Raw genomic sequence first — 27,962 nt, 5'->3', positions numbered from 1 at the left:
TTGGCAGAGTGCATGACTAGCATGCATGAAGCTCTAGGTTTAGTCCCCATAATTGGTGATGCATACTGTCATTCTAGGATGCATAGGGAACCCTTAAGACTAGCCCGGGCTACATGAGACCCTGTCTCAAAAACTAAATCCAAACAAAGACAGAATATTTTAATTAGTAGTGTCTTTTAAGTAAAAATATCCAGGAAAAATAATGGGACTACCCAAGTTTTAATTCAGGGATAAAAGGATCAACGTATACAAGACGTTTTTAAAGGAACAGAGAAAAATAAAAATTAATTTGCCTTAGGTAATACCCAAATTCACATTTATTTAATATGCCAGAAGCACCTAGCTGGCTTTTAAAATTTTTTAATTTTGTGGGGGCTGGAGAGATGACTTAGAAGTTAAGAGCCCTGGAGGACCTGGATTGGATTCCAGCACCCACATGGTGGTTCCCAACTGTTTGTAACTCAAGTTCCAGAGGATCTGAAACCTTCTTCTGGCCTCCTTGGGTACTAGGTGAGTACATGGTGCACAGATGCACATGCAGATATAATACTTATAAAATAAAACAAATTTAAGAAAATCTTAATTTTCTTTTTAATCTTGAAAGTATAAAGATTGATTGGATGAGGATTCTCCCTGCTATAGTCTTTGAACAAGATGCAATATATTATAAACATGGTGGCTCTGATTCTAGCACTTGGGAGGTAGAACAGGAAGATCAGTTGTTCAAGGTCACCTGAAGTGACATGGGCAAGCTCCAAGCCAGCCTGGACCATATGAGACCCCTGTCTCAAAAAAATAACAACGACAATAACCCCTATAACCAAAAAACTGAAATGCAATGAATTCATCCACAGAAGTAATATGTGTGAAAATTAATGTAGTATATGGTAAAAAGGAAGCTGTGTCTGGGGGTGTAGCTTGCTATGAAGTAAATGCTTGCCATGCCCGTGGCCCTGGTGTGGTCCTCAGCACCAGATTAAAGAAGACAGACATGAGTAACTGAACTTGGAGGGTCCTGTCTGGGGTCTTCACCTGCTCTGTGATGGGACACCTGACCAAAGCACTCTAAGAAAGGAGGTTGGAAAAAAATAAAAAGAAAAAATGAAAGAAAGGAAGGAAGGAAGGAAGAAAGAAAGAAAGGAGGTTGGTGTTATCTCGGCTCTGAGGGGATAGAGCTTAGCATGGAAAGGAAGGCATGTGGTGTGAGCTGCACGGCATCTCCATTCAGGAAGCAGAGAGATGAGTATTGGTGCTCAGCTTTCTCCATCTCTTTCTTTCTTCATTTCAAGACCCCAGCCATGGGCTGAAGAACCCAGGGTAGGTCTTCCCTCCTCAGTTAAACCACTGGGAACACCTTCACAGATAAGCTCAAAAGATGGGCCTCACTAGTGCTGCACACTCATTTGTGTGCGTGCGTGCGTGCGTGTGTGTGTGTGTGTGTGTGTGTTGGGGGAGGGGTGATGCACGTATTGGACGTCCACCTTGTTCTTTGAGATAGAGTCTCTCACTGAACTTTGAGCACACTCGTTTAGCTGGGCGGGCTGGCCAGTGAGGTCCAGGGGCCCTGCCTCCCCAGCACCGGGATTACAGGTTCTTGCTTCTGTGTCCCGTTTTCACATGAGTGCTAGGGATCTGAACTTTGGCCCTCATGTTGTAGGGCTCTATCATTTTACCCACTGAGCCATCTCCGCAGTCCCTGAGTTCTTAGACCAGTCACGCTGCCAGTTAACCGTGATAGGTGGGAAGTGGGTGAGGTATGGAACCAAGGGGAAGATATTTTCTTTGCTGACCTGGCAGCGTTCCCAGGAGTGGGGATAGGATACCAACCCAGCCATAAAACTTTCGACCCACACCTGTCCTGCCTGCAGGATGTGCTGGGACAATGGTGGCTTGGAGCTAGTGAGAGTGACCAACTAATGACGGTCTAACTTGAGGCCCAAGCCATGCGACTGAGCCCATGCCTGACACTGCCTGAAAAAAAAAAAAAAAGTCAGTGATAGCTAATGATATTCTGCTGTACTCATAGATCAGTGCCTGGCCCAATTGTCTTTGGAGAGGCTTCCTCCGGCAGCTGATAGGAGCAGATGCAGATCCCACACCCAGATATGTCCGGGGGACTCTGCAGAAGAGGGGGAGGAAGGACTGTAGGAGCCAGAGGGTTCGAGGACATCAGAAGAACATGTCCCACAGACCGGGGCTCCCAGAGACTAAAGTGACGACCACAGAGCCTGCATGGGGCTGCATATGTCCTTTGCATGTGTGGCTGTTGAGCTTGGGGTGTTTGTGGGACTTTAACATCGGGAGGGGAGGTGTTTCTGACTCGTCCCTGCTCCTGGGGCCCTTTGTCTTTTACTGGGTTGCCTAGTCCGGCCTTGATATGAGGGTTTGTGCCTAGTCTTACTGCATTTCATTATGCCGTTCAGTTGATATTGCTGGGAAGCCGGGTCTTTTCTGAAGGGAAACAGAGGAGCAGTGGATCTGAGGTGGGGAGAATGGTAGGAGTAGAGGGAGGGGGAGGCTGTGGTTGGTCCAGATGTATGAGAAGAGAATTAAAGAAAACAAAGCAATAGTTTGAGAGACTAGTCTATTTCTACAGTAGACAAGACAGAAACTGTCGAGCCTGTACCATGGAGGCAAAAGGAAGAGAACTTAAAAAAGGAAAACATTTTAATGACTGTCCAGGGACAATTGGGTAGTGGTTTTCTTTCAGTTAATGTCTAAAGCAATTGGAAAGATGCTTTTTATTTTAAAATTGATTGCACTTACTGTGACTGTTTGTATCTTTGTATATACATACATACCAGGGTGTGTGTGTGTGTGTGTGTGTGTGTGTGTGTGTGTAGGCAGGCCAGAGGACAACTTACAGAAGTCATTTCTCTTCTACCACATGGGCCCTGGGGCTCGAACTCAGGCAGTCAAGCTTGGTGGCAAGTACCTTTACCAGTCATCCTGCTCCCTTCTCCTAAAACGATTAGTTACCCAGTTATCCGAGCCATTCACTTACCTTGTTTGGTTCTCAAGAGGTTTTTATAAGTTCAAAGAATATAACCCTTGGAGGTTTTGAGGTTACAGTGGGTGAGTTTAGTGTTTTGTTTTTAATGATAAAGCCTTGTTATGGTAGCCCAGGCTGGCCTTGACCATAAGATCTTTCTGAGATAACAGACCCCAGCCACCATTGACGACGGTGGGTTTTGTTCTTTGGTTTGAGGCAGAATCTTGTTGTGGCCAGGCTGCCTTGGACTGGTTATCCTCCTGCTGTCTAAATGCTGGTGTAGGTTGGTTGTTCTTGGTGCTGTTATAAGTACTGACCAGCCTCCTGACCGGCCAAACACATCTGGAGGCTCGCTCAGTGGCACATGACTGTAATCCCAACAATTTAGAAGACTGAGACCGGAGGATGATAAGTTTGAGGGCAACCTAACCCAAACAAAACTAAACAAGTAGATAATACATGTCCAGCTTATTTAGGCAATTTTAAATTGGCAAATGTTAAAATTAAGAGCTGCATTTCTAACTGCGGAGAGGGCCAGTGGGAGACAAGGGCAGAAGGACCATGAATGGAGCTTGAACTATATAGCAAGAGTATTCTGAGTCTTATGTGGAAAAGAATGAACGTGGTCCCTTTCATAAAATAAAAGTAGAAAATACAGGACTGGGGGATGACTTGGTCAGTAAAAGTGCTTGAGGACCTGAGTTTGGATCTCTAGCACCCAAGTCAAAAGCTGGAGCTGGCTGACTGGCCAGCCTAGCCAAATCAGTGAGTTCCAGGTTTAGTGAGAAAGAGATCCTGTCTCAGAAAATAATGAGAAGAGTAATTGAGGAGAGATTCAGCGTTAACCACTGGTCCCCACACAGATGTGTGTGTGTACATGCATGCTTACACACACACACACACACAGAGAGAGAGAGAGAGAGAGAGAGAGAGAGAGAGAGAGAGAGAGAGAGAGAGAGAGAGAGAGAAATACATCTTTAGCTGTGGATATTAAGCCAGGAAGGAGCTAATCTCTCTCTCTCTCTCTCTCTCTCTCTCTCTCTCTCTCTCTCTCTCTCTCTCTCTCTCTCTCTCTCTCTCATTTTATATTGTTTTTTCAAGACAGGGTTTCCCTGTAAAGCAGTCCTGGCTGTCCTGGAACTTACTCTGGAGAGAGAGAGAGAGAGAGCAAGAACACTATGGCTATGGCCTGTTTGGAGGTCATGGGACAACTATCTGATATTTTTTTCTGTGTGTTGGTCCTGGGAATGAACTTGAGTTGTCAGGAAGGGCCTGTATACCTTGAGCTATCTTGCCAGCCAGAGTATAGCTACTTTAAATTCCTAATTTGGGGTCATCCAAATGCCCTCCAATTATTACCTGAATTTATGTTTAAAAATTAATTTAGCGGGGCTGGAGAGATGGCTCAGAGGTTTAGAGCACTGGCTGCTCTTCCAGAGGTCCTGAGTTCAATTCCCAGCAACCACATGGTGGCTCACAACCATCTATAATGAGACCTGGCACCCTCCTCTGTATACATAATAAATAAATAAATCTTTAAAAAAATTAATTTAGCAATCTATATTCAAATTATCTTTTTATTTTTCCTGTAAAATGGCAAAGCATTTGCAAGCTGGTTCTCGTGGTCAACATACAGGTGTGTTCCTTACACATCTCTGCAGTGGACCCTTAGGAATCACTGGAGTGACTTCCCAAAGTCACTCAAAGAGAAATGCCCTTTTGTGTGCTTCCACTGCCCTGTGGAAACAGTCCTCAAATACTCTACACAGCTGGCATCTCAGTTCAGTCCAAATAGAGTTCTAAGGAAAGAAGCAAGGGAGGCTGGGAGGGCTTTCTGTCTCCGTGTAAATGTGGGCTCCTAGAGTTCTGGCAGTATGTGGGGCCACAGCAATCCAGTTAGGAAGAAGCACAAGGTAGATTTGGCTCTGCGAATGCTAACCGAACGCTCTCTTCAGCAATTCAGTTCTTTTCCCCCTTTTTTTAGTTGGCAGGGTCCCATGGTGACGGGTTTTGAAAGCAATAGTCCCCTTCAGCAGTTACCTAGCACCATGGCAACCAGGACGTCAGCAAAGCAGGATAGACCCACACAGAATAGCTGCAGCCCGGCTCCTCTCCTGCCTCTCCAGTTCAACTCTGCCTGAGGCCCACTGGAGGAGCTAAAACCATCTAGGCCTGTACACCCCAACATTCCTGTGTGCTGATGTGGATTTTCCCATAAGTAGAGATATAGGAACATATATATAGTAAACTATATCTTGAAATTCCCCCCACCAAAACAAAACAAAACAAAACCCCCAAAGAATATGTTTAAGGGATAAGAGGCAGGGGTGAGTTGCAGGCTAGGGGCTAGAAAGCTGATGTAGATTTAGTGAAATTAAATTATTTGTTCTCCTAAGTAAAGTAAGTTGACAGTAGAGGAAGTCAGAGCCCCAAATACATGGTGTGACTTATATTTAAATATAAGACTTCGGGGGAAAGCTTTAAAAATGTTTTTGTTTACCTGCAATGGACCAGTGGCTTTAAGGAGTGCGGAAGGGAGGGTAATGCTGTCCGTGGTGCTGAACACGCCATCGCCCAGATGTGCTTCCAGGGTGCCCCCAAGATAGATTAAGGGACACATAGCCCCATCGGATGCTGGTAATAGAAAGAGAGTGAGGAATTGGAGAGAAAGCATAATTTTCTTCCTTTGTGAAAGCGACTCTGAAAGCTCAGGATAAAATTACCTGATGGGGAAAAAAGCAGCGAGGAGGCTGGAGGTCTGCGGCTGATCGGCCCTTTTCACATGGAGATTTTCTGATCCGAGCCAATCAGGTCAGAGATTTCTGCTGCTTTGCTCCTGAAAAGAGAAGTGGGGGAAGGGAGGGAGACGATGGCCACATTTCCCCCCAAGCCACATGATCCATTTCCCATGTGACACATTCCAGAGCCTTGGAAAGGAGAAGGAGGGGCCCGTGAGTGGGGCCGGGGGTGGGAAGATGGTTTAGCAGGCAGCCCAGCACAGCGTCATCTGGTCTCCTACCAGGAAGCAGGCTGTGAGCTGGGGGAAGGACAGATATGAATGTGTTCCCAAGGCTTCCTGGTGGTTTATGGCATCCTCCGAAGTCCTGTCCGAGAGCTGTTCCTGACCAAGAAGATCCACGGAGACTGACCCTGAAATCTAGTCCAGATGAAGGTATGTGCTCGAGATTGCTCCATCACAGCCGAGATTTGCCTCAGAGGACACAATACCTTCTCATTCTCTTATTTTTTCCAGGCAATTTGGAGATTTTTGTCTGGGCTTAAATGCTCGTTAGGGCCATTAGATTTGTTACAGGTCCAGAAAAGATGCCTAGGTAGTTCTGTAAAATAAATACTTCTCCAGAGTAAGCTCCTATTGATGAAAAAAGATTGGTTGGAAATTGTATATATATATATATATATATATATATATATATATTATATATAGTAATTGATAATAAAACCATAAACTCATTGATGAAAGGATTTCTTCCTGCTTAATCTCGGAAGGGGTGGGAGAATCATTACTCAGAAGAGCTAGATCTCATTGTCACTGTTAGAAAATCCTATCTCATCCCTCTGAGCTGCTGTTCTGTGCCGGTGTTCTGAGAGGTTACTGGCAGTAGCTTAGGGAGCCTGAGCGGGCAGTCCTGCTATTCCTTTGTGCTGTTAGCTCATCCTCCTGATATCCCTGATACCAGGAGCACCAGTGATTGTCCCCAAGCTCTGCTTTAGGACACTGGACTGCCACAGAATGCCACATCTTATGGAAAGCCCTAGGGAAGCTCTTAGAGGAATCTGCCAGATTTAAAGGCGACAACCTGCCATACACTCATCTTGGTTTCTTTCAGTATTTCTCTCCAGCACAAAGAGCTGGCAAACCCACACTGAATTTCATTTAACAGATACTTGAAAAAGTTCTTGTTCTATGCAAGCCGTGATTCCAAGCATAAGTAATCATTAATCTTTACAGAATACAGTTTAGAGATAAACCCAGGCATAGAGGAGTTAGTTCTGGAGCTATTCTAGGGTCACTTAGGGAGCACCTAATAGAACAAGAACTGAATCTCAAGATCTTGAAGTCCTCATTCTTAACCACTGAGCTGTGCTGCTTGCCTTCTTGTGTTATCCCAAATGATGTCAACAGTCTATTGGGCTACAAATTTTGTTCAGCTGACGCTACTAGAAGATTGAGTCAGCTTGCCTAGCTAAAGCAGATCTCCAGTGAGATCTATATTTAATTTTGAATTATCCCGATAGTCATGTTCTGTACCCCCAAATAACCCAGTAAGTAATTGCCTAGCCTCTCCCTCTTGTGCTGCGTAGACACCTAGTAGTAAAACACAATGTTACTATGGTAATCACTTGAGTCTAAAGGAAAAAAGATAAATCTGGAATTATGTTATGGTTGACTTTTTAAATCAAACCTAGACATATTCTTCCATCCTTGGAACCTAATAGCAAGCCCAGCCTAAGCATATTGCCTTCATCTGATTCTCAAAGGAAAATTAGTATATCAAGACATGTGATGGCTCATACCTGCAATCCCAGCACTTGGGAAGGAAGAGTTCCACAACTCTGAAGCCTGCCTGGGCTACAGAATCAGACTCTGTCTCAAAAAAGGAAGAAAACCTTAAAAATATGCATATTAACTATGATGCCTGACTGGGTTTGTTGTTTTAAAATAATATGCTTTTAAAACAAGGAGATCTCTCTTTGCAAACTATTTTAGGCTTATAAGGGTAAAAGAAATTTTCTAAGACTTTTATGTTAGGTATTTCTGGGGTTGAGGAGATGGCGCAATGTATGAAGTGGTAGCAGGTGTGAGGATCTGACTTCAGATAGTTAGCACTGAAGTTGAAAAAAAAAGTTGAATGTGGCTATGTGTAGTTGTAATCTCAGCATTGGGAGGCAGAGGCAGGAGGGTCTCTTGGGCTCATCAACCAGACCTGTGGTCTGCAAGGGCACACACACAGAGAAAGAGAGAGAGAGAGAGAGAGAGAGAGAGAGAGAGAGAGAGAGAGAGAGAGAGAGAGAGAGAGAGAAGGATTTTCTCACCATGAGTGGTGGACAATGCCTGTAATTGCAGATGAGGAGTGAGAGGTTAAGTAAGAGGGTCACCAAGAGTTAAAGGGTAGCCTGGGCTACAGAGCGAGCCTCTGTCTTATAAAAGAGACATAACAAGTGAAAGATTTTCCCCCTTGATCTGTGTGGGTTTCCTTCTGACCTGTGATAATAGAAGATGCCTGATCTAAATCCTCCACGCTGTGGAAAATTGAAAGAGGTGCTGGACCTAAAATATAAAGTGGTAAGATAGGCAGCAAGCTCGGATTCTCAAACTTTTTTCAAAACATTGTGTTCCCCTCTAGTTCATTGCAAAGCACTTTGAAGAATAGTTGTTTCCTCGGTGACATTTCTCTGGGACAGGTAACTTGAAAAGTGGCCTGCTGAATGGTAATCTCTCAGTACACATATGTGAACATACAATGGGAAGACTCAAGACTCTGAGCAGCATTCGACTGCAGCTAACTTTGGGGCCTGTGTCTATTTTATTTGTTTATTTAGTTAGTTTGTTTCTGAGACGGGATTTCATGTAGCCTAGGCTGGCTTCACACTTGCCATGTAGCTGGCATTGGCCTTGAACTGATCCTTTTGCTTCCCCTTCCCAGTCCTGGGATTACAGGCATGAACCACCATGCCCAGCTCTGAGTCCATTTTATTTGCATATGTTTATAATGAAGCAGCAAATATGCAGTAGGAATTTGGCAACAATCAAAACTATGCATGTTAGCTTGGCTCATCATGAACCAGAGCTCAGCAGTGTCCATAAATTCTTCCCTGGGCATCACTGGTCCTCCTCACACGTCCTTTGTACTTGAGGTGAAATCCCCAGAGTACGTTGGAGAGTGGGATAGGGACAACCCCGGCAGTCTCACACTTTCTAGTGTTTTGTCTGACACTTCTTCCTGTCATTAAACAGCTCACCTCAGGTTGAGAGGGTTCTCCAGTGGTTCTGCCCCATGCATTCTGTTATTTAGTCGGGGATCCAGGCCCCAGAACACTGTCCAAAGAAATCTCAGAACTGAATAGACACTTTCCTTGGGACTCTCGAGATCCTGAGTGTCAGCTCGAGTTTGAGCCAGAATGTGGCAGTCAAGACCTGTATGACAGTTATTGTCTCAAGGCGTTTTCCCTCTGTGGCATTGGGGTCAAACCCAGGGCCTGTGTGTACTGGCAGGCGACAGTCCCAGCCCTGCTAGGACATTTTTGAAAGCTTGCTTAGGATGTGAATTCAAGTTTGCAAGCTAACTGTGATTAAACTAGTCACCCTCATGATCAGACACATAATACAGCCTTTATTATTTGGCTATCTAGTTAAACCATGTCACCTGCTAAGTTTGCTACACAGCAGAACAACAGCCTGTTGGAAGAGCAGTGGCCCTGCTTGCCGACTGCATGGACGCAGGGCAGCACAGTTGAGGCCCAGCTGGGCTTTGTACCCGCCCCCTTGAATCTGAAAGGAGCAGCCTTGCTGAACAGAAGACAGAACAGAGAAAGTAGAGTCATTGCCTTGAGGAGAGACAACACAGCATGGTTTTGATTTGGAGGGTAGGTGTGAAAGTTCTGTGAGGAAGTGGACAGCAAACCTGAGTGCAGACTCTGAGAGAGCCATGGCTAGGTCCCATCTTGTAGTGTAGTTGTGTCTCTCCCTAGGGCGTATGTATCAGAAGGGCAGGGAATAGAGCCAAGGCCAAGTGTGGGTGCTGTATCCTCCGTGAGCCATGGCGAAAGGTGGAATGAAGCGGAGTTGACTTCTCTGAGGGGATAGGTTAAGAGCAGGAGAGTCACTGTCATGATTTTATTAGCCTGTTTGTAGTGTCACTTCCCCTTGGCAGGAACTTTAAAGAGGCATCTCATGTAACAGACTCTCCCAGGCACCAGGCAGCTGTCATCTCCGGAGCAACTCTGATATACTGTATTAGCCTGGAGGAAACTACAGCTCAGAGAGATTAACTAACCCGTCTAAAGTCACAACTAGTAGCCAGCATTAAACTAGTTCTCCTTGGTCCTAGTATATTGCCAGTAATGTTCTTTCTTCTGTTCTTTAAAAATAATGTATTTAGGTATTAGAATATTAAAAACATAGTTCTCAAAAATTGGAAAAGTAGGCACTGGAGTTCTTCCACAGGACCCAGGTTCAATTCCCAGGACCCACATGGTGGCTCACAACTGTCTTAACTCCAGTTTCAGGGAACCTGATGCTTTTTTCTAGACCTTGAGGGTAACTAGGCATGCAGGTAATGCACAGGCATACATGCAGGCAAAACATGGTGCATATTTTTTAAGTAAATTGGGAAAATATAGAGTGCTAAGCAAGAACATGTTAAAATCCTGATGTTTCTTTTTAGTCTTTTTTAATATGTATCACTAAAAGCAGATATTTGTTGAGTTCTTGTTTTGTTCTAGATAGTATTTTTGGCTCCTTTGTTATTTTTTAACGTGTGTGTGTGTGTGTGTGTGTGTGTGTGTGTGTGTGTGTGTGTGCGTGCGCACGCGCACTGTGGATATCACTCTGTATGCTATAAATGTGTTGCTCTGATTGGTTAATAAATAAAATGCTGATTGGCCAGTAGCCAGGCAGAAAGTATAGGTGAGACAAACAGAGAAGAGAGTTCTGGGAAGAGTGAGGAGTTGTCAGCCAGACACAGATGTGAAGACAGAACTGAGAAAAGATACCAAGCCACGTGACTAAACATAAATAAGAATTATGGGTTAAGTGTAAGAGCTAGTCAGTAGTTAGCCTGAGCTAATGTCCAAGCAGTTTTAATTAATATAAGCTTCTGAGTGATTATTTTATAAGTGGGCTGTGGGACTGAGGGGGCTTGGTGGGACCCGGAGAAAACTTTCAGTTAAACGTGTGTGTGCATGCACGCCATTGGAAGCCAGAAGAGGGCATTGGATCCCTGGAGCTAGAAATGAACGGCTTATCCTCCTGCCTCTGCCTCCCAAGTGTTGGACCTGTGACCATACAACAGCACGCTTGGATTAACCCTTTCTCGTGTACTTTATTCTGACAACATGTCAGTAGGCTCTGTCGTTTTATAGATGAGAACAATAAACACAAAGACATTAACTCGCCAGTGGCCACACAGATTGTGAGTTGATTTTTTTTTAAATGTATTTATTTGTATTTTATGTACATTGGTGTTTTGCCTACATGGACGTCTGGGTGAGGGTGTTGGATCCCCCAGAACAGGGGTTATAGACAGTTGTGAACTGCCATGTGGGTGCTGGGAATTGAACCTGGGTCCTCTGGAAGAGCATCCAGGGCTCCTAACCTCTGAGCCATCTCTCCAGCCCCCAGATTGTGAGTTGAAACATTTTGTCACATTTAGTATTTGGGGCAGATAATTCTTTGATATTTGTTGTAGAATGTTTAGCAGCATCCTTGGATTCTTCCTACCAGATACCAGTAACCAATGTCTCTAGATGTTGCCATATGTCTCCTGGGACGTAAAGTTGTTTCCACCTAAGAACTGCCAGACTGAAGCCCCGTGCCCAGCCTCTGGCTTCTACAACCTCTTCATACCTAAAATGTACAGAGTGCCAGCAAGGTGGCTCAGCCAGTAAAGGTGCTTGCTGCCGGGCCTGACAACCGGGATTGGATCACTGGGGCACACACAGCGAAAGGAAAAGACAGTTTCTTGTAAAAGCCAGGCTTGGGTGCACACTTGTAATCTCAGGGTGTGGGAGGTAGACGTAGAAGGATTTGGAGTTTAAGGGACATCCACGACTACATTTCAAATCTGGGGACAACTTGGGCTATGAACGCTTGTCTAAATAAAAAAAATACAAAGACTTAAAAAAAGTAATAAGATAGGGGCTGGAGAGGTGGCTCAGAGGTTAAGAGCATTCACTGGCTGCTCTTCCAGAGGTCCTGAGTTCAATTCCCAGCAACCACACTGTGGCTCATAACCACCTATAATGAGATCTGGTGCCCTCTTTTGGCATGCAGGCATATATAACACTGTATATATGATAAATAAATAAATCTTTTTTTAAAGTAAACAGTAATAAAGTTGCTTAGGGGTCTCAGTCAAGTAAAGCACCTGCTCCGTGAGCAGGAGGACCTGAGATTACTGCCCAGCCCCTGTGTACTGTGCCAGGTGTGGTAAGGATGCTGGGCATCGTGGATGGGACCCCCAGTGCCGGGGAGGGAGAGACAGGAGGGTCCTAGGGCCTTGCTGGCCAGCCAGTTTAGTTTAATTAATGACCTTAGGGCCAATGACAAACACTTGTCACAAAGGAGGTGGACAGCATTCCCGAGAAAGACACCTACGATTGTCCTGTCTCCACACACACATGCAAACACGTACACACACATGTACACCTAAGAAGTAAGACAAAGCAAAAACACTGAGACGTACAGTAAAAAGGAAGAAGACAGGAAACACGAGGGGAAAGCAACTTTTGGAGGAGCCTCTTGCTGGGTCTGTCAGGGAGCTGAAGCTGGGGCCGGGGCTGGGACTTTGAAGACGTGTCCTCCCTGTGATGTGTGCTAGTGTTGCCTGCACTGGACAGGTGTCGGGTGTCCTCCAGAGCTGTCTCCGATTTGGTGTGCCCCTGGCCTTTGTTTCTACAGTTAACTTTGCAGGGGTGTGTGGGCAGGCGCTCCCACCCTCCCAAGGCTCTCCAGTGTTTAGACCACGTGGTGGCTACTGCTCGAGCCGGCAGGCGTAGGGGAGGAAACCACAGCACTGAGATCTGCCCGGGCAGACCCGTCTTCATACTCCAGATACATCAAGCGTTCATCACCCTCCTGTAGGGGTGAGGCCGTGGACATGTATGATCCCCTCTACAGCGGTGACCCTCATGGCGGCTAGGTCAGGCCAGAAGTTGACCACAGACTGACTTTGGACTCAGGGCTATTAAACTCCAAAGTGATTCTCAGTTGATGAGGTCAGCACCTAACCACCAGGGCAGCTACCTCCCCCTGCAGGCCCCGCTGCACCAGCAGATCCTTCTGTGCCCTAAGCTGTCCGGTTCTCCACATTTGCATCCCTTGGATGTCTCTGATCTGGGGCAGTGGCATGTGGCTGCGTGCTCCCCACATTGGCTGTCCATCTTCGGGTCCGTGGGGCAGCTCTGTTCTTTTCTCTGAGTTTCTCTGAACTGTTTGGCTGTCCTGTCACAGCCTTTGTGAACTCCCAACGTTTTTCCTCTTCGGAATCAATTCACATCCTGACTCTTCTGCACTGTATTACAATGCAGCTTCTAATCCTCTACCTTCCCTAGAAGTCCTTTAGTTTGATGGACTCTCATTCCTTCCCTTCCTCCCTCCCTTCCTTCTTTTTTAAAGAAAGATTACTTTATTTGTATTTCTGTCTGTGTGTATATGTCTGTGTGTGTGTACCTGTGCGTGCAGGTGCCCATCGTGGCCAGAAGAAAGTGATCCCCTGTAGCTAGCGTTCCAGGTAATTGTGAAGTGCCAGACATGGGTGCCGGGAACAGAACTGGTCTTCTGCAAGAGCAGCAGGTGAGCAGCCAGCACCCTGACTGCCCAGCCCCGCTCCAGCCCCCTTCTATCTGTCTGATTTTGTCTTTGTTTCCTGTATCATCAGCACCCTGTCTTTTCCTGACTTCCTCTTCGTTGCTGTGATAAGAACCTCTGATCCAAAGTAGTTTAGCGGAAGAAAGGCTTACATCCAGCTTACAGTTTACAGTCCCTCATGGAGGGAAGTCAGGGCAGGAACTCCATGAGAAAGACTGCCTCCTGGCCGGCTTGCAGACCCGTGCCTATTAGCTAGCTTTCCTATACAGGCCAGGAAGACCTGCCCGAGGGATGCTGCCTCCCACAGGGGCCTGGGTCCCCACCTCAATTAATAATCAAGAAAATCCCCACAGGCCACGCTGCTGTGGGCTTTCCCCCAGCTGAAAGTCCCTTCGCAGATGACTCTAGGCTGTGTCAACTCCACAGAGTGAACTAGGATGCCGTCCAAAGAGATCTCGTCAATCCCAGTGTCCTCAGCCTTCCTTGCTTCCTTCTAGTAGTTTCTCAGTTCGAGGGCTAGCATTCAAACCTTTCATCCACTTTTAGTTCTTTTTATACCTGGTAAGAAGTGGGAATTTAATTTCATCCTTTTTCTTGAAGACAATCCTGTTTTTCCAGCACCGTTTTTTGGGAAAAAAAAAAAAAAAAAAAAAAAGTCCCTTCTCCAATATGTGTTCTGAGCACCTTTGTGAAAAATCAGTTGGGTTTAGTTGTGTAGTTCACTTCTAGGAGTGTATTTGGTGTTTACATTTTTGTTTTTTTTGAGGAGGGGAGGTTGCTGTGCCTGCCATGGCAGGAATGTGGGAGTCAGAGGACAGCTTGTGGAAGTCAGCTTTCTCTTTCTACTCTGGATTCCAGGGATGGAGCTCAAGTTGTCAGGCTTGGCAGCAAATGCTTTACCTGTGGAACCATCTGAGCAGGCTCCCTGACAACCCTCGATGTCTGTGTGTGTGTGTGTGTGTCTGTGTGTGTGTGTGTGTGTGTGTGTGTGTCTGTGTGTGTGTGTGTGTGTGCCGATGCCAGTACCATGCTGGCTTGATTACTACAGCTTGGCTTTGGCTATTTGGGGCTTTTGTGATTTGATATAAATTGTTTTTTTTTCCTAATTCTGTAACGAATGTCATTGGCGTTTTGGCAGAGGTTGTGTTGAATCTATAGATCACTTTGAGTATTATGGATGTTTAACAATTCTGATTCTTCTATCCGTGAACACAAACTGCCTTTTCTTTTCCTTTTTCCCTCCCCCTTCCTTCCCTCCCTCCCTCCTCTGACCTTCCTCATCTCCTATTTCTTCTCTCAGTGTTTTACAGTCTCAGTGTCGCATGCTTTCACGTCTTTGATTACATTTCCTCCTAGATGTATGTTTTACAGCCACTATAAATGAGATTGCTTTCTTGATCCTAGTTTAGGTAATTTGCTATTGGTGTATATCAAGCTATTGGCTTTTGTGTATTTATTTTGTACCCTATAACTTCGCTGAATTTGCTTATTCAGATAGTTTTCAGTGGTACCTGAGGGTTTTCTTCACATTAGAGCATATTATCTGCAAACTGACAACTTGGCTTGTTCTTTGCCACCTTGGTATATCCTTGTTTCTGTCTTCTGCTTGTGACTTTCAATATAACACAAAATAAAAGTGATGGAAAAGGATGTCCTTACCTTGTTCCATCTGAGAGAAAGGTTTTCAGCCTTCCCCCTTCCTTCATTGTGTTTGGCTTTTATTGTTGTGTTGAGGTATGTTTTTTCTATTCCTAACTTGTTGAGAGTTTTTTTGTTTGTTTGTTTTATTTTTTATTTTTGTTTTTTTTTTTTGAGACAGGGTTTCTCTGTGTAGCTTTGGAGCCTTTCCTGGAACTCACTCTGTAGCTCAGACTGGCTCGAACTCACAGAGATCCGCCTGCCTCTGCCTGGCTTGTTGAGAGTTTTTAAGTAATGAAGCAAGATTCAATTTTGAGCCGGGTGGTGGTGGTGGTGGTGGTGGTGGTGGTGGTGGTGGTGGTGGTGGTGGTGGCACACGCCTTTAATCCCAGCACTAGGGAGGCAGAGGCAGGCGGATCTCTGTGAGTTGGGAGACCAGCCTGGGCTACAGAGTGAGATCCAGGACAGCCAGGGCTACACAGAGAAACTCTGTCTTGAAACAAACAAACAAACAAACAAAAGATTCAATTTTGAACTTATTGTTATTATACTCTTTATTTTCTGAGACAGCGACGTCTTATACTGTAGGCCTGGCCTATAACTCACTATGTAGTTCAGGCTGGCCTGCAACTTACTATATAGTTGCTGTTGATCTCACATCTGCATTCCTCCTAACTCATTCCTCTCTACTACTAAGATTAGAGGCAGCACCTAACGTCCTAGCATTTGGGAGGTGGAGGCAGGAGGATTAGAAGTTCAGGGTCGGCCGGACAGTGGTGGCACATGCCTTTAGTCCCAGCACGAGGAAGGCAGAGGCAGGTGGATCTTTGTGAGTTCGAGGCCAGCCTGGTCTACAGAGTGAGTTCCAGGACAACCAAGGCTACATAGAGAAACCCTGTCTCGAAAAACAAAAAACAGAACAAAACAAAGAAAGAGGTTCAGGGTCATTCTTGCCTGTGTATCAGGTTTGAAGCCAGCCTAGGACATATGAAGTCCTGTCTAAAACAAACAACAACAACAAACAGAAAGAAAAAGGAAAGAAACTTTAAAAAAGTCTTCCTTGATCTGAGGAAGTTCAAGAATAAGTTAACATCCACATATTTGTACAGTTTACTTAGTTTTTGGTTACTGATTTCTAGTTTTATTCCAGCACAGTTGGGAAATAGACTCACTGTGATCTCAGGCGTTTGTTGTGCTGTCACTTGTTGAGACTGTTCTGTGGCCTGCCTGTCCTGGGAGTGGTCCCTGTGTTGCTTGGAAGAAGGCACGTGCAGTTGCTGAGTGGGATGTTCCCTAGATGTCCGTGAGGCCCTTTGGGCTGTGGAGCCGTCAACTCTGTTCTTCCCTTACTGACTTTCCGTCTGGAGGACCTGTCCATTCCAGGAAATGGGCTACTAAAGTCACCATTGGTTACTATGTTGGACACATACTCTCTCTCACTCCGTGTGTGTGTGTGTGTGTGTGTGTGTGTGTGTGTGTGTGTGTGTATAACAATAACAATGTTATGTATAACAATTTTTATTTATTATTTTGGGCTGAGGGGTATATATATATATATATATATATATATATATACACACACACACACACACACACACACATATATATGCATGTATGTATAAACACGTGTGCATGTGCACACACACACTAATTAATTAATTTTTGAGACAGGGTCTCACTCTGCAGCCCTGCCTGGCCTGGAACTCACTATGTAGACCAGGCTGGCCTCTGACTTACAGAGATCCATCTGCTTCTGCTTCCCAAGTGCTGAGAGAAAAGGCCTGTCTGTACCACTGTGCCCATTTCAAATGTTTAACTTTAAAAAGGTTTTTGCATAAGGTATTATGTCAATCCCCAGTTCTATACAGGAAAATTAATCAGCTAACTCTCCATGTGAGAGTTTCCACGAGGATTACTCTGTGTCAGTTTCTGTGGCCCTCTTTTGACCATGGGTGAATCACTAACCTGACTATTTCCCTTCCCTGCCCCCAGACTCTTGAGTCTGCTAAGAAGACACTGTGTGACTGCTGTGTCACCAGCCAGTTCTTCTTTGTTGTTGTTGTTGTTCCCTAAAAGTTCTGTTCAACAATTTGTATTTATTATTTTGGGGGGAGGGGGTGCTCATGTTTCATGGCCCGTGTGTGAAGGCCAGAGGACAACTTCTTTTTGGGGTGCATGGTTCAAGACAGGGTTTCACTGTGTAGCTCTGGCTGTCCTGAAACTTGCTCTGTAGACCAGGCTGGCCTCGAACTCACAGAGATCCACCTGCCTCTGCCTCCTGAGTGCTGGGATTAAAGGCGTGTGCCACCACTGCCCGGCCAGAGGACAACTTAAGTTGGTTCCCTCCTCCCCTCCTTACTTCAGTTAGAGCAATGGATTCAAGTACCCGAGATTTCAAGCAAACACTTTTACCTGCAGAGCCATCTTCCTGCAAACCTGCTCCCCAACTCTCAAACGTTCTAAATGCTCGTTAGTGTGGACTGTGGGCTGGACATTGAAAGGTTAGCTATCTGTCCCTGTCTTCACACTCTGGTATGTTTTATACAAGCCCGTATATCTGCGGACGCTCTGCTGACACACTAGATGGCATCCTAAGTCTGGGTTTACTCAAGGCCATGGTTTTGTGTGTTGACACTGTTTTAGCCCTAGAGGGCAATCCAAGGCCAGTGTCAAGTAAACAGTTGTTCATCACCAGACACCTAAAAAAGGGTAGTCCTTTTCTGATGTCCGAGGCCAAGGGTAGGGCCATATGTCTCATCCTCAGCCCTGGCCTATGGTCCCACAATGTGGAGCTGGGCTGAGTTCTGGGCAGAACCATTGTTAAGATGCTATCCTCAGACTCCTGTAACCACTGATGCTGCAACACTGCCCAGCCCGCCAAGACCAGTGTTATCACAGGATAGGCCTGCATTCATTTGCACTAAAACCATGGACTTTGGTACTTGAACAGGTCCTAGAGATCAGGACCCATATATAATGTGTTCTTTAAAAAGAAGTTACATTTTAATAAAGCTCTATGTCCTTAGATTAAAAAATATTGTGTGTGTGTGCATGATGTATGTACATGTGGGGGTGTGCACGCCATGGTGTGCATGTGGAAGTCAGAGGACAACTTGTGGGAGCTGTTTCTCTCTCCGTGGGTTCTAGGATTCTAACTCAGCTTCTCAGGCTTGCATGGCAAATGCTCCCCTGCGAATCACTGGCCCTTCTTATGTCTTTTGAGACAGAGTCTGAAACTAGCTGGCATAGAACTTGCTATGTAGACCAGGCTGGCCTTCAGCTCTCAATGTCTTCCTGTCTCCTAGTGCTGAGATCACGGGCATGTGTCACTACGCCTGTGGAGACCTGGACTTTGAAAGAGTGGTGCTGTAGTTATGAGAGAGACTGAAGGATACAAGCTTGCCTGGCCACCTAAAATCATGTTAATCATGCAGACTTTCTGATATTTTAGAATCATGTGGTGGTTAGTTTTGATTGTCACGGGTGATTTAAAAAAAAAAAAAACCCACAACCTTAAGTATTGTCAACTCAAGTCTTTAAAACCATATCACACGTCATGTACTATAGTGATCACACTGACATTGGTCCCATAGTTTGGACTTGTTAAGGATAAATAGCTTTTGTGAAGGGTCTGGGGTACCTAATTATCATTTAAAACTTGTGTTACTCTCATTGGTTTTTCCATTTCCTCCCTGCAGGTATGTTGGTGGCTACCTCAAGGGATTCTATAAAGCATTTATCACAGTGTCTCCACCCCAGTGTCTTAGCTCAGGGCCAGACAGCAAGCATCCAGAAGCTTCTGTAAGCTCAGGGGCATGCTAGTAGTTGTTCAGTAACTGGCTCTATGGAGAAGAGGATAAAAAATTATCATGTCTGTCTATTTCTGCGGTATGAATATGTCTTAGTTTGGGTTTCCATTACTGTGAAGAGATACCATGACAACTCTTATAAAGGAAAAACATTTAATTGGGGGTGGGTTACATTTTCAGAGGTTCAGCCCATTGTCATCATGGCGGGGAGCATGGCAGTATGTAGGCAGATACAGTGCTGGCTACATCGTGATATGAAGGCGACAGGAAGTGGACTGAGTCACTGGTTTGTCTCAAGCACATATAAGACCTCAAAGCCCGTCTCCACAGTGACACACTTTCCCAACAAGACCACACCTGCTCCAATAAGGCCACACTTCTTAAAAGTGCCACTCCCTTTGGAGGACATTTTCTTTCAAATCACCACATTCCACTCCCTGGCCCCCAAAGGCTTATAGCCATATCATAATGCAAAATGCATTTAGTCCAACTTCAAAAGTCCCCATAGTCTATCACAGTCACAACAATGTTCAAAAGTCCAAAGTTCAAAGTCTCTTTTAAGATTCGTGCAATCTCTTAACTGTATTCCCTTATAAAATTAAAATAAAAAAGTAGATCACATACTTCCAGCATATAATGGCACAGGATATACATTACCGTTCCAAAATGTAGGGAAGGGAGCATAGTGAGGAAATACTGGACCAAAGCAAGATGAAAACCAGCTGGGCAAACTCCAAACTCTGCATCTCCATGTCTGATGTCAAAGCACTCTTCCCATCTCCAATTCCATTCAGCTTTGTTGACTGCAACACACTTCTCTCTCTTGGGCTGGTTTCACTCCCTGTTAGCAGCTCTCCTCAGCTGGTATCCCATGACTCTGGCATCTCTAACATCTTGGGGTCTCCAAGGCAATCCAGACTTCAACTTCACAGCTTCACACAATGGCCTTTCAGGCCTGCATTCAGGGACACCCCTGATATATGCCTGGCCTCAGCAGCTTTATTCCATAACTCCTTCCTTCTATCCTTAACTTTAAATCCAGAGCCACGGCCAAAGCTGCTAAGTTCTGCTGCTTGCTGGGGCTGGAACATGGCCTCGTTATTCAATTACATCTTCATCAGCTTCCTGTTTTTGATGGTTACTTTCGTCACCTAAGCTTGGCTGTCCTGGAATTTGCTCTGTAGACCAGGTTGACCTCAAACTCAGAGATCCACCAGCCTCTGCCTTCCAAGTGCTAGGATTAAAGGCATGTGCTACCACTGCCGGAATAGTGGCTGTGATTTTTAAACAGCTCACCATGTTGCATATTTCTTTTTAAATATATAACATTTTTATATATTCTTTGAGAATTTCATACATGCAAACAATGTATTTTGATCATATTTGACCCCAGCTCCCCTGTCCAACTCCTGTCAATCTCCCCCTTCACCCCTGCCTTTCAAAATCATGTTTTTGTGTGTTTTGGTTGAGATGGGGGTCTTACTATGTAGCCCTGGCTGGCCTGGGACTCAATAAATAGACCAGACCACCCCCAGATTTGCGGAGTTTGAAGTGCGGACTAGAAGCACTCTGCCTTAGAGTGCCGGGATTAAAGGGGTGTACCACCATGCCTGGCCTGTTTTTGGTTTTGTTTCTAATAACTCACCGAGTCCAATTTGTGTTGCCCATAGATGCATGGCTGTGGGACCATCCAGTGGAGCACAGTCACATCCCCAAAGACAACTGACTGCCTCCCTAGCAGCCATCAGCTGTCAGGAGCTCCCAGCTAGGGACGGATGGACGGACGGACGGACGGACGGACGGACGGACGAATCACAAATTCCAGAGTTCACGTTGAGGAGATGTTATCTGTGGGTAGGCAGGAGGCTCTGGGGATAACTTGGTACTTCTGCTTTTGGACGAGGAGTCCAGAAAGGCCCCCAAATACAGCTGTGTGGCCCTCTGGATTCAGGTCAAACCCCTTGTCTCCGTGCATGAAGCTCATCCAGGTGGATTGAAGCGCCTAAGGTGGCCACCATTCCCAACTGTGTGACCGAGGGGAAGCTTCGAGCTCCTCTCACTTGTGAAACCGACTAGTAAGTAGTATCATCTGCTCCAAGGGTTACACATAGGCCATCCTTGACCACAGGAAGTATTGACTGGGGGTGATGTTAATGTTGTCATGGCCCCACTGTAATAGAATTGCCACTGCTACCTAAAGTGACCTTAGGTGCTGAAGTCTGTATTGCCATTCTGTAGAAAACATTCTGAATTAAGTAAAAAACTAGCATTTTGAAAATCCCAAGCTAAGATTGTTTTTTTTTTTTTTTTTTTTTTTTAAGTTTTTGGTTCTGGAGACAGAATCTCACTATGTCATCCAGGTTGTCTTCAAAGAAATCTTCCTGCTTCAGCCTCCCACGTGTTGGGTTACAGGCACGCACTTCCACTCCCAGATCACATTTTTAAATAAATCTCAAATATAAGAATGGTAGCTGGGTGGTGCACACCTTTAATCCCAGCTCTCGGGAGGCAGAGGCAGGTGGATCTTTGTGAGTTCAAGGCCAGCCTGGTCTATAGAGCAACTTCCAGGACAGCCAGGGCTAGCTCTTACACAGAGAAACCCTGCCTCAGAAAAAAACAAAACAAAACAACAACAACAACAGAATGGTTTCTTATGCAGTGAGAATGCTAATAAATATTTGTAATAAAGCTTGTGGCTATTTCAGGAGGAAAGAAGTCAATTGTTAGGGATGTTTGTGTGTGTGTATGGCACGTGTGTGTGTGGTACACATGCATGTGTGTGTGCGGAGGCCAGAGGTGGATATGGTGTCTTTCTCTGGTCTGCCTTACCTCTTGAGACAGGCTCTCCCACTGAAGCAGAGTGTGCAGAGTTGGCTCGTCCAGCCAGCCACCTTGTCCTGGGAACCCCGTCTCGGTCTCCCGAGTGCTGGCATTATAGCCAGGCTCCCGTGCCCACCAGCTTTTATGTGGGTTCTGGAGGTCCAAGACCCCTGTTGGATATTTGTGTGGCAAGCACTTTACCCACTGAGCGTTCTCCTAGCTCCCCTTACCGGAGTTTTAAACCTCCTAGGTGTGCTGTTGCATGGTGTAGAGACTAACTAACTAGCCACTGATGAGCTAGCTGGGATCGGCCTCCACAGGACGCGGCCTCCATCGTGGGTGCCCCTCTGGGTTTTTGCTTGTTTTCTTTTGACAGAGCCTCACTGTGCAGCTCTGGCTGGCCCTGCACTCATAGAGATCCACTTGCCTCTGCTTCCCTAGTGCTGAGATTAAAAGTGTGTGTCATCACAGCCAAGAATCCCTTTCTTTGTGGTTCTTCCCTTCATCTCATTAGCTTCCAGTCTTTCACCCATCCATCTGTCCGTCCATCCATCCACTCATGCATCCATCCACCTTTCCTTCCTCCCATCTATCCGTTCTTCCATCCATCCTTCCTTCCTTCCATCCTTCCATCCATCCATCTATCCATCCATCTACCCACCCATCCACCCACCCACCCTTCCTTCATCTGTCTTTCCACCCTTCCTTCCTTTCTTCCTTCATCTATCTTTCCACCCTTTCTTCCATTTTTCCATCCTTCCTTCCATCCACTTATCCTTCATTCCATCCATCCATCATCCATCCTTCCTTCTACCCATCCATCCTTCTATCCATCCATCCGTTCATCCATCCATCCATCCATCCATCCTTCCATCCACTACATATGAGTTTCAAAAAGTTAACTGTACTGTGTAACTTACACAAACATGATGAACGTGAAAGAAAGATTTGTTCACGTACTATTGAAGGAGATGTCCAGATAAGGGTGCTTCTAAGAGCATTTGAAGGAATGCAGATTTAGAGGAATTTAAAAAAATGTCAGCATTAAAAGTGTCAACTGGTTAGACACAGAACTGGTTAATGTCCTATAAGGCAGCAAGTGCCTAACCTTTGGGATTATTTGTTCAGCTAGACAGGAATATGTAAGTTAACATGTAACTTCACAGTGTATCTGTCACTTCTAAAATTACTATGTATAGGAGACTCTAGGCATAGTTACTAATTAAACAGCCCTTTTATTTCAGAACCATTCCCTGAAGGCATTTATTTCCACAGGAGCAGAAGCCTTTGAGAACTTTTACTCTGGGACTCCAGAATGACAAGGAGCAGGCTTTCCCCTGCTTTGGGTTAGACCCGTCTGAGGACCTAAGCTGTCCTTCCTCTGCCTTAGTGCTTTAGACTGCCTTGAACCGGTTTTACCGCCCTCTCTTTTAGCAGTCACGTTTTTCTCTATTTCTATGGTCAGCAGTGTCTCAGCTCCCTGAGGACACGGTGATCTTCTGTTCACTGACACTGAATTCTAGCAGAGCCATGGGTGGGAGGAGTTTATTTAAGTTCTCTGTCCTTATGGATCCAATTTAGTTAATATTTAACAAGCAATTATTAATGCAAAGTACTTCAGTTAGACTCTGTGGGGCATGGAGAAAGGAATAATACCTCCTCCAGAACCCATAATTCAGTGGGGAAGACAGAAACGTGGAAAGCCTTCCGAAGTTGTGTTTCTTCATCGTGACTGAACATTAGGGTCACCTGGGGAACTCTGAAACACCCTGATGCCTTCTACATTCCAGACTCATTAAATCAGAATCCCAGGGCTGGGGGAGGGGACCAAATCAGTCTGTTTTAGAGGTTTCTGGGAGATTCTGGTGTACTGCTAAGCTAGAGTAAAACAAACTGGGAAAACTCCTTGCAGCATTAAGTGCTGAATTAACAGGGCACCACAGCCATTCTGGACAGGCTAACCTACTATCCAGTTACGCTTCAGCCCACGAGTGCAGAAAATACAGCCTTTGTTGTAAGCGTTGGGAAGTCTCAGGTCAGTTTGATTGCAAAGCACCCACCACACATGTTCACTGGGGGCTGGAAGATGGCTCAGTCAGTCGGGTACTTGCCATGCAAGCGCCAGGACCGGACTTGGTCTCCAAAACCCACTTGAAGGGCTGGGCACTGCTGAATGGTCATGCTACTCTGGTGCAGAGCGGAGACAGGAGGACCTCAGGAGGAGCTGGCTAGCCTGTCCGAGGCCTATGTCAAAAACTACGGTGGAGGCCTGAAGAGATGGCTCAGTGGTTAAGAGCATCTGTTGCTCATGCAGATACCCCAGCTTTGGTTCCCAGCACATGCATCGTGGTTTATAACTGCCTGTGACTCCAGGTCCAGGGCATCCGACGCCTTCTTCTGATTGCTGAAGACACCAGGCTTGCACACAGTGCACATGCATGCAAGTAGGAAAACGGCTCATACACATAAATCTAAAGAAATTTAAAACAATGTGTGGATATTACAACTTACCCATACCCACATTTGTTCTAAAGTGTAACACAGAGGAGAGTGAGTGAGGAAGACACACCAGTGTCCACACACAGGCAAATGAGCATCACATAGACACACACACAAAGAAAAACACCTTAGGAGGTATGCCTTGAAGGAGGCTGTGTCTCTAAGGAAAAAGGGGCCTCAAAGATCAACCCAGAAGGCTACCCTCTGAATTTCTCCTCTGTGCTATTTTACCAGGATTTTTTTCTCCCTTATCTTTCTAAGGATCCCTCCCTCCCTCCCTCTCTTTCCTCCCTTCTCCCCTCCTTCCCTCCCTTCCTTTCTTTCCTCCCTTTCCCTTTTTTGAGACAGGGTCTCTACATCACCCTGGCTGTCCTGGAACGCAGAGAGTTCTCCACACCCAGCTCAGTAGTTAGGTTTTCTTACCAGTGCACAAGTTCTAATCACTGACAAACGGCCTCTGTCAGTGTCAAATACAGTGGATAGATAGTCTTTCTGCCACTCTTGGGTAATACACACAGAGGACTCTAAGTTGGCCTACCACAGAGGTACCTGCACATCTGTGTTTACTGCAGCCAAGATGTGGAACCAGTCAATAGATGAATAAAGACAATGTGACACACACACACACACACACACACACACACACACACACACACACACACACACACGAGCGCAGTGGAGTCCTGTCCATCCATAAAGAATGCAATTATATCATTTACAGGAAACAGAACAACTCAGACGCGGACAGACAAGTATCACATGTTTTCACCCATCTCTGGATGGTAGATTTTTAATAGATACATAAAATCATTAATATATACATATGTGTGTAGGTGTGTACATGTGTGTGAGAGAGAGACATGACAGAGACGCAAGATTGGGAGAAGAAAGAGACTAGCAAGAGGGAGAAAGGGATGTTTTGGAGAGTGAACGTGGTCAAGCCCCTGACTCGCTTGAATGAAATGCCTTTATGAAACCCAGTACTATACAGTGAATATTCTAAGAAGGATTGTCTTGTCAGCAGCCAGCTTACACGACAGCGTTTTAACAGGAGGCTTTGTTCTTCTTGTCTTATCTAGACCTAAGAGGAAAAGAGTGACTATGGTTTTTGCTCACAGAATGGATAACGACCAGCCGCCTGTGGTTACTGCTACCCTGCTGGTGCCCCTTCAGAACCACAGCTGCGCGGAAGCAGCCGAGGCCCTGCTGCCCCATGGCCTGATGGAATTCCATGAGGAGCACAGCTGGATGAGCAACAGGACAGACCTTCAGTATGGACTGAGCCCTGGAGAGGTGGCCACAGCCAGCATTTTCTTTGGCGCTCTGTGGTTGTTCTCTATCTTTGGCAATTCCCTGGTGTGCCTGGTCATCCACAGGAGCCGGAGGACTCAGTCCACCACCAACTACTTTGTGGTCTCCATGGCGTGTGCCGACCTCCTCATCAGCGTGGCCAGCACCCCGTTTGTTGTGCTGCAGATCACCACTGGAAGGTGGACCCTCGGGGGCGCCATGTGCAAGGTAGTGCGCTACTTCCAGTATCTCACGCCCGGCGTCCAGATCTACGTGCTCCTCTCCATCTGCATAGACCGCTTCTACACCATCGTCTACCCGCTGAGTTTCAAGGTGTCCAGAGAAAAAGCCAAGAAGATGATCGCAGCCTCCTGGATCCTGGATGCAGCCTTTGTGACGCCTGTCTTCTTCTTCTATGGTTCTGGCTGGGACGGCCATTGTAACTACTTCCTCCCTCCCTCCTGGGAGGGAACTGCCTATGCGGTCATCCACTTCTTGGTGGGCTTTGTGATTCCCTCTGTCCTCATAATCTTATTTTATCAGAAGGTCGTGAAGTATATCTGGAGGATAGGCACCGATGGGCGGACCCTGAGGAGGACGATGAACATTGTCCCCAGGACAAAGGTGAAAACCGTCAAGATGTTTCTCCTCTTGAACGTGGTCTTTCTATTCTCCTGGCTGCCTTTCCATGTGGCTCAGCTCTGGCACCCCCATGAGCAAGACTACAAAAAGAGCTCCCTTGTCTTCACAGCGGTCACGTGGGTATCCTTTAGCTCTTCAGCCTCGAAACCCACTCTCTACTCAATTTATAACGCCAATTTTCGGAGAGGGATGAAAGAGACTTTCTGCATGTCCTCCATGAAATGTTACCGCAGCAATGCCTACACCATCACCACCAGTTCAAGGATGGCCAAAAGAAACTATGTTGGCATTTCGGAAATCCCTCCCGTGAGCAGGACGATGACCAAAGACTCCATCTATGACTCATTTGACCGAGAAGCCAGGGAAAAGAAGCTTGCCTGGCCCATCAATTCAAACCCACCAAACACTTTTGTCTAATTTCTAAGAATTATTTCACTGTCACGTGCAGAGATTAAAAGGCTTTAACTATGAGAGGGGAGTGATTTCCTTAGTTTTCACTTACCTGTCTGTCTGTAAAGTGTGCCCACTGTTGATTATGGTCTCTGGGGACTTTGTTCTAGCCGCTTTTGTTGGTCAGTAGCGCTCCCACCATTAGATGCCCATGAAAAGTTCTTTCTTGGGCTAGAGAGATGGCTCAGTGGTTAAGAGCACTGGTTGGTCTTCCAAGGACCCAAGTTCAAACCCCAGCACCCACACCACACAGCAGCTCACAGCCACCTTTAGTTCCTGCTTCAGGGGATTCAGGAACCTCTCCTGGCCTCTCAGGACACTACACACTTGTGGTGCATAGACATTTATAAAGGCAAAACACCTGTACACGTAAAATTGAAAGAACAAAACAAAACAAAAGCTTGTTTGTTCGTTGGTCTGAAAGTTTCCTGAATGGGGACGATGGCTCAGAGGGAAGGGCACTACCTCCCAAGTCTGACAGTTCGAGTCCAGTCCCTGGACCCCACGGAGGAAGGAGAGGGCCAGCTCCTCTAAGTTGTCTTCTGGTCTCCACACAAGTATTGTGGCGTGCATGCGCTTGTGTATGCACACACTCACACTAGATAAATGTAAACGAAAAATTAAAAACACTTTTTGCTCTATCATCATCAGGTCAGTATACACATGCTTCTATTTTTGGTTCTGTCTTGCTTTATTTTGTTTTTCTTGTCTCTTCTCTACTGAAATTTTATAACTGTGGCTGACTGTTTCACTGAAATCCCATAAGTGATATACTTCAAGAACTTATGTTTCTCCAGCTCAGCAACACAGTATGTATTTGCATGTTACCTCCTGAAGGGGGGCGGGGCACTGGCCATTGACCATTCACCAGAGCCTAATGGAACTGCCGGCAGGCCTCCTGTGATGGGTTTAATCATTATTTGAGAGAGAATGGGTAGAGTCATCTACATTCCTTGCCTTTTCTTGTTTTCATCCTTCCTTAGTCCAAGCAGCTGGGGAAGCCTTGAAAATTCATTATTTTATTTATTGGTGGTGGTGGGGTTCACTTGGAGAGGCCGGAGGATAAGTCAGTTCTCACCTTCCACTGTGTAGGTTCTGGAGCTTGAACTTAGGTCATTAGGCTTTGACAATAGGCACCTCCCCACTGAGCCTTCCTGCTGGTCTAAGCCTTGAAATCCCTGTGCTATTTCCCTCGAACCTGTGACCCAGCCACACAGTTTCTAGGACCCATATCTCCCTTCTCTAAGTCATACACAGGCAAAGGAGCAGGCGA

General features: G+C 45.8%; 2 protein-coding genes across 4 annotated transcripts in view; one reads left to right on the top strand and one right to left on the bottom strand.

The window, feature by feature from the left end:
* Positions 1-5,873, bottom strand: part of Cdkn1b (cyclin dependent kinase inhibitor 1B) — a 37,430-nt gene extending 31,557 nt beyond the window's left edge. The window contains exons 1-2 of the mRNA XM_006976535.4: positions 5,716-5,873; positions 5,493-5,626 (exon numbers count right to left, since the gene is read on the bottom strand). Coding sequence (XP_006976597.2) covers positions 5,493-5,563 — 71 coding nt within the window. The 5' untranslated portion in view covers positions 5,564-5,626; positions 5,716-5,873. The remainder of the gene's footprint in view (positions 1-5,492; positions 5,627-5,715) is intronic.
* Gpr19 (G protein-coupled receptor 19) overlaps positions 1-26,710 on the top strand; it is a 31,493-nt gene extending 4,783 nt beyond the window's left edge. Inside the window, exons 1-2 of one of the 3 annotated variants that reach the window (XM_042274192.2) lie at positions 5,866-6,164; positions 25,426-26,710. In XM_042274192.2, coding sequence (XP_042130126.1) covers positions 25,427-26,656 — 1,230 coding nt within the window. In that variant the 5' untranslated portion in view covers positions 5,866-6,164; position 25,426 and the 3' untranslated portion in view covers positions 26,657-26,710. Of the gene's footprint in view, positions 1-5,865; positions 6,165-25,386 lie in introns of those variants that run through there. The other 2 variants (XM_006976536.4, XM_015995434.3) reach the window with 2 other exon arrangements.
* The last annotated feature ends 1,252 nt before the right edge of the window (positions 26,711-27,962 follow it).

Source organism: Peromyscus maniculatus, chromosome 3, assembly GCF_049852395.1.
Source record: "Peromyscus maniculatus bairdii isolate BWxNUB_F1_BW_parent chromosome 3, HU_Pman_BW_mat_3.1, whole genome shotgun sequence".
Lineage (NCBI taxonomy): Eukaryota > Metazoa > Chordata > Mammalia > Rodentia > Cricetidae > Peromyscus > Peromyscus maniculatus.
This window is presented reverse-complemented; position numbering and strand designations above follow the sequence as displayed.